Source organism: Oncorhynchus masou, chromosome 3 (genome assembly GCF_036934945.1).
Source record: "Oncorhynchus masou masou isolate Uvic2021 chromosome 3, UVic_Omas_1.1, whole genome shotgun sequence".
NCBI classification, from domain to species: domain Eukaryota; kingdom Metazoa; phylum Chordata; class Actinopteri; order Salmoniformes; family Salmonidae; genus Oncorhynchus; species Oncorhynchus masou.
Genome location: NC_088214.1, coordinates 25,960,368 through 25,973,898, shown reverse-complemented (window position 1 = coordinate 25,973,898; position 13,531 = coordinate 25,960,368). Strand labels below are relative to the sequence as shown.

Sequence of the window (13,531 nt, the reverse complement as noted above, 5' to 3'; positions counted from 1 at the left end):
GACCAATTCAGTTTGTCCGTGATGTGTACGCAGAGGAACTTAAAACTTACTACCCTCTCCACTACTGTCCCGTTGATGTGGATAGGATGTGGATCTGCTGTTTCCTGAAGTCCACGATCATCTCCTTTGTTTTGTTGACGTTGAGTGTGAGGTTATTTTCCTGACACCACACTCCGAGGGCCCTCACCTCCTCTCTGTAGGACGTTTCGTAGTTGTTGTTAATCAAGCATACCACTGTCGTCTGCAAACTTGATGATTGAGTTGGAGGCGTGCATGGCCACGCAGTCGTGGGTGAACAGGGAGTACAGGAGAGGGCTCAGAACGTACCCTTGTGGGGCCCCAGTGTTGAGGATGAGGGGTGGAGATTTTGTTACCTACCCTCACCACCTGGGGGCGGCCCATCAGGAAGTCCAGTACCCAGTTGCACAGGGCGGGGTCAAGACCCAGGGTCTCGAGCTTGATGACGAGTTTGGAGGGTACTATGGTGTTAAATGCTGAGTTGTAGTCGATAAACAGCATTCTCACATAGGTATTCCTCTTGTCCAGATGGGTTAGGGCAGTGTGCATTGTGGTTGCATTTACATTTTACATTTACATTTAAGTCATTTAGCAGACGCTCTTATCCAGAGCGACTTACAAATTGGTGAATTCACCTTCTGACATCCAGTGGAACAGCCACTTTACAATAGTGCATCTAAATCATTTAAGGGGGGTGAGAAGGATTACTTTATCCTATCCTAGGTATTGGATAAAGTAATCCTTCTCACCCCCCCCCCCATTAAATGATTTAGATGCACTATTGTAAAGTGGCTGTTCCACTGGATGTCAGAAGGTGAATTCACCAATTTGTAAGTCGCTCTGGATAAGAGCGTCTGCTAAATGACTTAAATGTAAATGTAAAATGCGATTGCGATTGCGTCGTCTGTGGACCTTTTGGGGCGGTAAGCAAATTGGAGTGGGTCTAGGGTGTCAGGTAGGGTGAGGTGATATGGTCCTTGACTAGTCTCTCAAAGGACTTCATGATGACGGAAGTGAGTGCTACGGGGCGGTAGTTTTTTGGCTCAGTTACCTTAGCTTTTTTGGGAACAGGAACAATGGTGGCCCTCTTGAAGCATGTGGGAACAGCAGACTGGGATAAGGATTGATTGAATATGTCCGTAAACACACCAGCCAGCTGGTCTGCGCATGCTCTGAGGACGTGGCTGGGGATGCCGTCTGGGCCTGCAGCCTTGCGAGGGTTAACACATTTAAATGTTTTACTCACGTCGGCTGCAGTGAAGTGGAGGTTTTGGTAGCGGGCCGTGTCAGTGGCACTGTATTGACCTCAAAGCGAGCAAAGAAGTTGTTTAGCCTGTCTGGGAGCAAGACATCCTGGACCGCGACGGTGCTGGTTTTCTTTTTGTAGTCCTTGATTGACTGTAGACCCTGCCACATACCTCTTGTGTCTGAGCCGTTGAATTGCGACTCTACTTTGTCTCTATACTGACGCTTGGCTTGTTTGATTGCCTTGCGGAGGGAATAGCTACACTGTTTGTATTCGGTCATGTTTCCGGTCACCTTGCCCTGGTTAAAAGCAGTGGTTCGCACTTTGTTTTGTGCGAATGCTGTTATCAATCCACGGTTTCTGGTTTGGGAATGTTTTAATAGGTGCTGTGGGTACGACATCGCCGATGCACTTGCTAATAAACTCGCTCATCGAATCAGCGTATTCGTCACTGTTGTTGTTTGACGCAATGCGGAACATATCCCAATCCACGTGATCGAAGCAATCTTGAAGCGTGGAATCAGATTGGTCGGACCAGCATTGAACAGACCTGTTTTAGTTTCTGTCTGTAGGCTGGAAGCAACAAAATGGAGTTGTGGTCAGCTTTTCCGAAAGGAGGGCGGGGGAGGGCCTTATATGCGTCGTGGAAGTTAGAATAACAATAATCCAGGGTTTTACCAGCCCTAGTAGCACAATCGATATGCTGATAGAATTTAGGCAGTCTTGTTTTCAGATTAGCCTTGTTAAAATTCCCAGCTACAATGAATGCAGCCTCGGGATATGTGGTTTCCAGTTTACATAGAGTCAAATAAAGTCCGTTCAGGGCCATCGATGCTTGGGGGGGAATATATGCGGCTGTGATTATAATCAAAGAGAATTCTCTTGGTAGATAATGCGGTCGACATTTGATTGTGAGGAATTCTAAGTCAGGTGAACAGAAGGACTTGAGTTCCTGTATGTTGTTATGATCACACCACGTCTCGTTAATCATAAGGCATACCCCCCCGCCCCTCTTCTACCAGAAAGATGCTAGTTTCTCTCAGTGCGATGCGTGAAGAAACCAGCTGGCTATACCGACTCCGATAGCGTGTCTCGAGTGAGCCATGTTTCCGTGAAGCAAAGAACGTTACAGTCTCTGATGTCTCTCTGGAATGCTACCCTTGCTCGGATTTCATCAAACTTGTAGTAAGAGACTGGACATTGGCGAGTAGTATGCTCGGGAGCGGTGCTCGATGTGCACATTTCCGGAGCCTGACCAGAAGACCGCTTCGTCTGCCCCTTTTACGGCGTCGTTGTTTTGGTTCGCCGGCTGGGATCTGATCCATTGTCCTGGGTGTTGGGCAAAACACAGGATCCGCTTCGGGAAAGTCGTATTCCTGGTCGTTATGATGGTGAGTTGACGTTGCTTTTATATCCAGTAGTTCCTCCCGACTGTATGTAATAAAACCTCAAATTTCCTGGGGTACCAATGTAAGGGAACCTTTTAATTGTTTCACTGTTTTTATTTTTATGAAATTCACTGAGGATGGGCTTCCCTTTCATCCTCTGAGGAGCCTCCACTGCTACTGCCTCGTCTACTATTGCTACTACCACTACCATAGATCCTATATCTATTGTATGTATACATTATGGACTACTTTTACATCCCTTTACTATATGACCTGCAATTTAGGGCAATGATTTAAAAAATGCATGCAAACATGCTCGCTGTATGCTTTAGGCAGGCAGGGGGTTAACTGCATACATATGCTGTATCTACTGTAATACTGAGCCAGTGATATCTGATCCATTCATGTTCTGTTACAAGTACAGAACAGCACAGTACACTACAGACCAGTACAGTAAGCTTCAACCATAGAGGTCAGTTCATGTAGAGATATAGAGATATCTGGAGGGATGCCAGTTCATAGCTCATCTGTTATAGAGATCACAGGGTGAATTAAAAAAATTATTTAAATTTAAATGTCCAATTTAAAGAGGTTTCATTTTTTCTTTACCTTTACATTTTGGCATCACTGTCATTTGAGGTTACACATGGTTGGGTAATGCATTGTGTCATATGTATTATTCCCTCCATTCCAAAGTTATACTTAGTCTTACTTTGAGTTCAGCACCATGGATAGCTCCCTCTTTGTTTCCTGTAGCTGCAAGTGTTTTCAATACTACTAACAACTACACAAGCATCTCACAGTGACACGCATCTCTAACACTACACGCTTACTTACACACAGCCCCTATACAGGCATTTAAAAATGGATTCTATGTCTTTCTCGCTCTCCTCAGCGCTTCAACTTTGTGTCTCTGCCCACGGACGTTCTGGAGATCGAGGTGAAAGATAAGTTTGCCAAGAGTCGTCCCATCATCAAACGTTTCCTGGGCAAGCTGTCCATGCCTGTGCAGCGGCTACTGGAGAAGCATGCTATTGGGTATGGCTCAGGAATAAACAGGACGCTCATAGGATTATCAGGATAATCAAATGCTTATGAGTTGATATTTTGGAAACCCTTTACAAGAGCCCTCTAATTCAGGGCAAACACCAAAATGTGGGGGGGTTGAATCATAAAGTAACACGTCTCCCTCTTGAATTCCCCCCCCCTCCTTCATCGCTCACCCTATGTTCACCTCCCTTTCTTTCTCTTCCTTTCTCCCTCTCTCACCCCCTCTCTTTATCTCTCACCTCTCCTCTCTCCCTCCCCTCTTTCTTTCCTCCTCCATAGTGACCGTGTGGTCAGCTACACACTGGGCCGAAGGCTGCCGACGGAACATGTCAGTGGACAGCTGCAGTTCAGATTTGAGATCACTTCCTCCATTCATCCAGGTTCCTTTTTCTCTCACACACATCATCTCACACACGTCCAGACCTGGGTTCAAATAGTACTAGTTTTCCTTCAAACACTTTATCTGCACTTGATCAAACTTGCCTGGCGTAATGGAGCTCAGGGAATAGTCCCACAGTTACAAACCCCACCCATCTGGTTCTCTCAGTAGGCTCAATCAAAACTCAAAGTTTTTTACAGAAACACATAGTATTTGAACCCAGTGTTGTTCACATACTGTTTGTCTTCTTCCTCTCATTTAGGTTCAATTAGTCTGTTTCTTAATACAGAGGTAGGACAATTAGAATATATAATATCCACTGTATGTCTGTAAATACTGTATCAACTGTCATATCTAGGTTTGGACAGACAGATATTAAGCATGGATTATTCTGGTATTGTCATGTGCCTTATTGTCATGCTGCTTCGGTCTATACAATATTTTATATTTATTGACATACCATAGCAGAAACAGAATAGTATATTAAGAGTTAAAAGAGTGTGAGTTAATGTGGATATGCCCCACTGTGTCATAGCCAGGCCCCTGACTGTGAGGTAATGAGCTCTGTTCTCCCCCTGCAGATGATGAGGACATGTCTCTCAGCACGGAGCCTGAGTGTGCCGCTGTGCAGGAGAACCAAGGGGATGGCCAGTCCTCCCAGGCCCAAGGCCAGGCAGAGGACACCATGAGCCTGGATCCAGGGGCTCCTGAACTCCCCATGGATGAGGAGGAATATACTGGAGCTCCAGAACTCCCTATTGGAGGGGATACAGATACTGACACTCCTATGGAGGGGGATCCAGCAAGGTCTTCGAGTTCAAAGCAGCCCACAGATAGAGATGGAGACTCAGCGCCTGGCTGTTCCAGAGCCGAGGCCCTAAAAACAGAGGCGGTTGTGACTGTAGCTGTTTCTGCAGAGAAGCTACCCACGGTAGAGGAGAACAGTGAGGAAGGGGACCAGCAGACCCCCACTAGTCCTCAGCCTGCTGTCCCAGAGGAGCAGAGGGCTGTTGGGCAGGAGGCTGAATGGGCAGATGGGGTGGAAAGTGCCCCAGTAGAGGGTCAGTTCAGCTCTGCAGTACACTCTGCTGTAGTGCAGGACATGGAGAGTGCAGCGTTTGGAGCCTCTCGAGGGCCAGCAGAACAGCAGGCAGTGGGGCAGGAAGAGGGAGACGAGGACTGCTGCTCCCTGCGCGTCAGGACCACCCCTAGACGTAAGAACCGGCCCTGCTCCCTGCCTGTGTCCGAGCTGGAGACAGTCATCGCCTCGGCTTGCGGGGAGCCTGAAACCCCTCGCTCACACTACATCCGCATCCACCACCTCCTCCACAGCTTGCCCTCTGCCCAGCCAGAAACCCAGGAGGACGGGGAGGGAGAGCAGGCTGAGGCTGAGATGGAGTCCGACTTGGACCCAGATCCAGACCCAGACAAAGGCCCTGACCAGCTAAGCCCCAGGGACCAGGATGGCTCAGAAGAGGATGAGAAGGCCGAGCCCCTGACCCCTGGCCCAAGGAGGACCCTGCCCCGCAGCCTGTCCATTGAGCGTCTGTCCGACCTGGCCCTGCTGCTGGACAGCAAGGGCCGCCACCCCCAGGGCCAGGTCAGGGGTCACCAGAGAGTGTCCGACGAGGATGACATGGAGCCCTGCTGTAGTAGCTCATGCTACGAGGGCCGAGTAGGCCACACCCGGACACCTCTACTGGCTGCAAGCAGGACATCTGAGGGGAGCAGTGCTTTCTCCTCCCAAGAGGATGAGGACATGGAGGTGAGTGGGGCAGAGAGCAGGGAGCCAGGGGATGGCATGCCCCAATGGCAAGAGGCCCCATCCACGCAGGTCCAGAGCCCCCAGAGCTTCATGGGAAATGGAGAGTCACCCGTGGCTGGTCCCAGTGGGAGGTTAGGACGTGAGTTGAGTTCCTCACTGAATACTAACTTGAGATATGGAGATGTAGTTTGGATAACTTAGGGTAGACTGACCTGTTTTTGTCGTCCCATAGGAGATTGTCCCTTACCTTCCAGTCATCCTCCAGTTAGCCAGCTTCCTGCTCTGCGTCCTGATTCTCATCACTACCCCACCATCGATGAACCACTGCCACCAAGTAAACATTTGGTATAAATGTTGTCTGAGTCAAATCATGCATATTCCTTGTTGATAAACAAGGAATATGCATGAGGAATGGGAGAAGGTCTCTAGAGATCTGAGATCCAGAGGTCTGGAGATGGGAGGAGGGGATGGGGTCAAGCGCGCAGGTTGTCGGGTGGCCAGATCTCACTAGTTGCATGATGTCATCCAGAGAGAGAGGGGAGAAAGAGTTCAAGGTGTAGGGTAGTTCTGTGTGACCAGTGGACTCAATAGGGTAGCAGATGTTGTCACCCTTTTTTTCAAAGTGGAGACAAAGTCATCCGCAGAGAGGGCGGAGGGAGGGGGAGGGATGGAGGATTAAGAAGGGAGGAGAAGGTTGAAAAGAGTTCCCTATGGTTAGAGGTAGAAGCTTGAAATGTTGAGTGGTAGAAAGTGGCTTTAGCAGTGGATACAGAGGAAGAGAAGGTAGAGAGGAGGGAGTGAAAGGATGATAGGTCCTGCGACAGCGCATGACCATCTAGGTAGCGGCTGAGTGTTTAGGGTTGGAGGAAAGGGAGAAAAGTAAACAAAGTAGTGATCAGAGAATGGGGGGGGGTTGGAGTGAGATTAGAAGACGAGCAGCCTCTAGTAAAGATGAGGTCAAGTGTATTGCCTGCCTGGTGAGTTGGAGAGGATTGGGAAATGGTGAGGTCAAAAGAGGCAAAGAGGAAAAAAATTAATCGAAGGAAGACGCCATCGTCAGGAAATTAGCTTATCAAGGTGTCAAGCTCATTGAGGAACTTTCCAAGGGCACCTGTTGGGCGATAGATGACAATAATGTTAAGCTTGAGTGGACAAGTTTAAGTGAAGCACGGGATTCAAATGAGGAGATGGACAGGTGAGAGAGGGAGGAAAGAGAAAAGAGAAAATTCCCACTTAGGAGAAATGGGAAAACCTGTGCCACCACCACGACGACCAGATGCTCTCGGACTATGAGAGAAAACATAGTCAGATGAAGAAAGAGCATCTGTTGTGTTCTCTGGGGTGATCCATGTCTCTGTCCGGGCCAAAACGTCAAAGGACTGAATGGCAGCGTAGGCTGAGATGAACTTGTCATTCTTTACCGCAGATGGGCAGTTTCAAATGCTGCCAGGGACCCAGAATTCCACATGGGTTGTGCATGCAGGGTACACTAAATTAGAAGGGTTGCAGCCAAGGTGTGGAGAGCATCTGTAAAGCCTTCAGGGAGAGGTGTGAACAGGTATAGAAAACACACACATAGTTGACAAAGATACAAAAAAGAAATGGGATGATCTGTAAATAGCTGGGTAAGATACTCAAGTGAGAGAGTGGTGTGGAGCCTTCCTTGAATAACTCTGCAGAACAGTCTTTGTTTTGGCGACGGTCTTAGTTTCACAACAAAACTGCCACTTTGACATGACTTTCGCTTACAGTTGCCACTGAGAAATCAGGGGAAACTGAAGAACTAACACTAATTGTTAATTGCCTAGCAGAGGTGGAGAGCACACCTCCCTGTAGTAATTGCTGATTGCCTAGAAGAGCTGACATCACTCCCCGTCCAATACAGCCACTGATTACCAAAACAATTTACAAATTGCCCTGCCCTTTGATCCTGGTTGATGTGTCACAACTATCTTTAAATTATGAGCAGTCAGCAGTTCACACACCAAGTTGGCCACTGGGAAGACATGTAGCACTTAAAGTAGATGGCCCTAGCTAGCAAAAATATAGTACTAGACCACAACAGATAAAGACAAAATAAATTATACTTACCACTCCTGGAGATATCAGGAGTCCTCTAGCTACAAAATGAAGCACTCTGAGATTGAGCCTGAGAAGCTGGTGAAATACATTCAGAAAATAAATGAAACCACTCCTCCTCCGATACGGCCACTGATTACCAAAACAAGTCACAAATTGCCCTGCTACGGAGAGCATGAGAACACAGTCGTCCAGAACAGCTGGTGCTCTCATGCATAGTTCAGTGTCGCTTGCCTCGATGCGAGCATATCAATCAAATGTATTTATAAAGCCCTTTTTACATCAGCAGATGTCACAAAGTGCTTATACAGAAACCCAGCCTAAAACCCCCAAAAGCAAGCAATTCAGATGTAGAAGGAACCTAGGACGAAACCGAGAGAGGAACCAGGCTCTGAGGGTTGTCCAGTCCTCTTCTGGCTGTCCCGATGGAGATTATAAGAGTACAAGGCTAGATTGTTTTTCAAGATGTTAAAACATTCATAAATGACCAGCAGGGTCAAATAATAATCATAGTGGTTATAGAAGGGATTTAGCTCATCTGATAGGCTTGTGTCACTGGGCAGCTCACGGCAGGGTTTCCCTTTGTAATCAGTGATAGTTTGCAAGCCTTGACACATCTAATGAGTGTCAGAGCCATTGTAGTAAGATTCAAACTTAGTCCTGTACTGATATTTGAGGGTTTAATGGCTTGTCAAAGATCGTAGCAGGATTTCTTATAAGTGTCTCGATTAGTTTCCCGCTCCTTGAAAGCGGCAGCTCTAGACTTTAGCTCAGTGGGGATGTTGCATGTAATCTGTGGCTTCTGGTTGGGACATGTACAGTACCAGTCAAAAGTTTGGACACACCTACTCATTTCAGGGTTTTTCTTTATTTTTACTATTTTCTACATTGCAAAATAATAGTGAAGACATCAAAACTATTACATAACACATATGGAATCATGTATCACATATTAACCAAATCAAAATATATTTTATATTTGAGGTTCTTCAAAGTAGCCACCCTTTGTCTTGATGACAGCTTTGCACACTGTTGGCATTCTCTCAACCAGCTTTGAGGTAGTCACCTGGAATGCATGTCAATTAACAAGTGTACCTTAAAAAGAAAGGAGGACAAAGGCACTCTTCATATAATTAATTAAAATGACTTTATTTGTATGGCATGTTCAATAGAAACAAAGTTTTAATAATCTGACGCGTTTCAGCTGCATGGCCTTCGTCAGTGGGTACAAAGAAATAATACAATGTCCTCTTTTGAACAGCTTTTCCAATTAGCCCTAATTTGAAGAAGGACTGGTTACAAAATTGATTGGACACACCTAGTAAGCAATATTATACACATTAAAAAGTGAAATACTGTAGCTATGTTATCAAAAAATTAAACTCCAAGCTAGAAGTATCAGAACGCCTAGAAAGGTAGTTCTAACCTTAAATATGACTAGGAGAAGTGTCAAGAATAAGAGAGAAATATATTCCATAGTACACTCGAACACATCAAACATGAACAACAACAGTCTAAACATAGCTGAGGGAAATTGAGCAAAATGTCCACTAGATGACAGCAAATGGACCTATCACTACCCTCCAGGAAGGGTGAGAAATCCATATCTTCATTTAAACGAGGGTACTTAGTGGCCTGTAGTTGGTAAATCCATATCTTCATTTAAACGAGGGTACTTAGTGGCCTGTAGTTTGTAAATCCATATCTTCATTTAAACCAGGGTACTTAGTGGCCTGTAGTTTGTAAATCTAAAAACTTTCCCTTTGGTTTAACTGTTGAACTGTCTAATAAAGGCAGGAACATGATCAATACCCATAGCTTGTAGGGAGGCAGGGTTGCCATGGTGTAGGGACTTGTAGTGCCTTGCCATGGGGTAGTCTTCATTGCCTACCCGTATGGCGTACTTGTGTTCCGCTAAGCAGTCTTGAAGGCGTCTCTTTGTCCGTCCAATGTAGAACACCTTGCACTGTGGACATTCCAATCTATAGATGACATGGGTGGTTTTGCAGTTAATGAAATGCTTGACCTAATACTCCATTTTAGAAGCTGTGTCAACAAAATACTTATTCTGTACAATATTACTGCAATGGTTGCTCTGGTTACATTTAAACGTTTTTTGAGAGTCATCAGGACTAATTTGTCATTTAGGGACGGACATATCTTAAAGCTTATGACTGGTGGCTCAGGGAAGACTTGGCGTAGTAGCATATCACTTTGGATGATTCCCTAATTATTTTCAATTATTCTTTTAATGTTCTCTGCTTCAGTGTTGTATTTTGTAACAGAATACACTCTCTATGATGTATCACGAGGCACTCACCTTCGCAACAAGTTCTATCTGTCAAGTATTCCAGCCCTTATACCTGCATCTTTCGGGACCTGAACGCTGTTGCCCCAATTCAAGAGGCGATTCTCCAATTCAGCAGATTTGCCACTGTAGTCTGTTTCCTGATCTTCTGTATACACTCGTGGCCAAAAAGTTTAGAGAATGACACAAATATTCATTTTCACAAAGTCTGCTGCCTCAGTGTCTTTAGATATTTTTGTCTGATGTTACTATGGAATACTGAAATATAATTACAAGCATTTCACAAGTGTCAAAGGTTTTTATTGACAATTACATGAAGTTGATGCAGAGTCCAAATTTGCAGTGTTGACCCTTCTTTTTCAAGACCTCTGCAATCTGCCCTGGCATGCTGTCAATTAACTTCTGGTTCACATCCTGAATGATGGCAGCCCATTCTTGCATAATCAATGCTTGGAGTTTGTCAGAATTTGTGGGGTTTTGTTTGTCCACCCGCCTCTTGAGGATTGACCACAAGTTCTCAATGGGACTAAGGTCTCGGGAGTTTCCTGGCCATGGACCCAAAATAAATCAAATAAAATGTATTTATATAGCCCTTCGTACATCAGCTGTACAGAAACCCAGCCTAAAACCCCAAACAGCAAGCAATGCAGCTGTAGAAGCACGGTGGCTAGGAAAAACTCCCTAGAAAAGGCCAAAACCTAGGAAGAATCCTAGAGGAACAAGGCTATGAGGTGTGCAGTCCTCTTCTGGCTGTGCCAGGTGGAGATTATAACAGAACATGGCCAAGATGTTCAAATGTTCATAAATGACCAGCATGGTCAAATAATAATCACAGGCAGAACAGTTGAAACTGGAGCAGCAGCACGGCCAGGTGGACTGGGGACAGCAAGAAATCATCATGCCAGGTAGTCCTGAGGCATGGTCCTAGGGCTCAGGTCCTCTGAGAGAGAGAAAGAAAGAGGGAATTAGAGAGAGCATACTTAAATTCACATAGGACACCGGATAAGACAGGAGAAGTACTCCAGATATAAGAAACTGACCCTAGCCCCCCGACACAAACTACTGCAGCATAAATACTGGAGGCTGAGACAGGAGGGGTCAGGAGACACTGTGGCCCCATCCGATGATACCCCCGGACAGGGCCAAACAGGAAGGATATAACCCCACCCACTTTGCCAAAGCATGGCCCCCACACCACTAGAGGGATATCTTCAACCACCAACTTACCATTCTGAGACAAGGCCGAGTATAGCCCACAAAGATCTCCGCCATGGCACAACCCAAGGGGAGGCGCCAACCCAGACAGGAAGATCACGTCAGTGACTCAACCCACTCAAGTGACGCACCTCTCCAAGGGACGGAATGACCTCAAATATCGATGTTTTGTTCCCCGAGCCACTTAGTTATCACTTTTGCCTTATGGCATGGTGCTCCATCATGCTGGAAAAGGCATTGTTCGTCACCAAACTGTTCCTGGATGGTTGGGAGAAGTTGATCTCGGAGGATGGGTTGGTACCATTCTTTATTCATGGCTGTGTTCTTAGGCAAAATTGTGAGTGAGCCCACTCCCTTGGCTGAGAAGCAACCCCACACAGGGATGGTCTCAGGATGCTTTACTGTTGGCATGACACAGGACTGATGGTAGCGCTCACCTTTTCTTCTCCGGACAAGCTTTTTTCCGGATGCCCCAAACAATCGGAAAGGGGATTCATCAGAGAAAATTACTTTACCCCAGTCCTCAGCAGTCCAATCCCTGTACCTTTTGCAGAATATCAGTCTGTCCCTGATGTTTTTCCTGGAGAGAAGTGGCTTCTTTGCTGCCCTTCTTGACACCAGGCCATCCTCCGAAAGTCTACACCTCACTGTGCGTGCAGATGCACTCACACCTGCCTGCTGCCATTCATGAGTAAGTTCTGTACGAGTGGAGCCCCGATCCGGTATCTGAATTAGCTTTAGGAGACGGTGCTGGTGCTTGGTGGACTTTCTTGGGCGCCTTGAAGACTTCTTCACAACAATTGAGCCGCTCTCCTTGAAGTTCTTGATGATCCGATAAATGGTTAATTTAGGTGCAATCTTACTGGCAGCAATATCCTTGCCTGTGAAGCCCTTTTTGTGCAAAGCAATGATGATGGCATGTGTTTCCTTGCAGGTGACCATATTTTACAGAGGAAGAACAATGATTCCAAGCACCACCCTCCTTTTTAAGCTTCCAGTCTGTTATTCGAACTCAATCATCATGACAGAGTGATCTCCAGCCTTGTCCTCGTCAACACTCACACCTGTGTTAACGAGAGAATCACTGTCATGATGTCAGCTGGTCCTTTTGTGGCAGGGCTGAAATGCAGTGAATTCTTTTGGGGGGAGATTCAGTTAATTTGCATGGCAAAGAGGGACTTTAGAATTAATTGCAATTCATCTGATCACTCTTCATAACATTCTGGAGTATATGCAAATTGCCATCATACAAACTGAGGCAGCAGACTTTGTGAAAATGTATATTTGTGTCATTCTCAAAACTTGTGGCCACGACTGTACTACCCCTACCTTGTCACAACACAATTGATTGGCTCAAACACATTAAGAAGGAAAGAAATTGCACAAATGAACTTAACAAGACACACGTATGAATTGAAATGCATTCCAGGTGACTATCTCATTAAGCTGGTTAAGAGAATGCCAAGAGTGTGCAAAGGCAAAGCTTGTGAGGCAAAGCTTGGCTATTCAAGGCAAAGCTTGGCTATTTTGAAGAATCTCAAATATAAAATATATTTTTTGCTTACTACATGATTCCATATGTGTCATTTCATAGTTTTGATTTATTCACTATTATTCTAAAATGTAGAACATAGTACAAATAAAGAAAAACACTGAAATGAGTAGGTGTATCCAAACGTCTGACTGGTACTGTACACATCCCAACCAGAAGCCATGGATTACAGGCAACATCCCCACTGAGTTAAAGTCTAGAGCTGCCGCTTTCAAGGAGCGGGACACGAATCTAGACACTTATAAGAAATCCTGCTATGATCAAAATAAAGAAAAACCCTTAAATGAGTAGGTGTGTACAAACTTTTGACTAATATTGTACATACAATCACTGTGGGGATGATGTTGTTGATGCACTTATTAACGAAGCCGGGGGCTGATGTGGTAAAGTCCTCAATGTTATTGGACGAATCCCGGAACATAAACCCATCTGGGCTAGCGAAACAGTCCTGTAGCTAAGCATCTGCTTCATTGGACAACTTCTGTATTGAGCACATCACTGGTACTTCCTGTTTGGGGTTTTGCTTGTAAG

The 13,531-nt window shown here is 45.7% G+C and overlaps 1 protein-coding gene across 1 annotated transcript in view; it reads left to right on the top strand.

Moving 5' to 3' along the window:
• LOC135506996 (E3 ubiquitin-protein ligase HECW1-like) overlaps window positions 1-13,531 on the top strand; it is a 57,105-nt gene that overhangs the window by 21,979 nt on the left and 21,595 nt on the right. Inside the window, exons 7-10 of the mRNA XM_064926453.1 lie at window positions 3,548-3,690; window positions 3,982-4,082; window positions 4,663-5,985; window positions 6,079-6,180. Coding sequence (XP_064782525.1) covers window positions 3,548-3,690; window positions 3,982-4,082; window positions 4,663-5,985; window positions 6,079-6,180 — 1,669 coding nt within the window. The remainder of the gene's footprint in view (window positions 1-3,547; window positions 3,691-3,981; window positions 4,083-4,662; window positions 5,986-6,078; window positions 6,181-13,531) is intronic.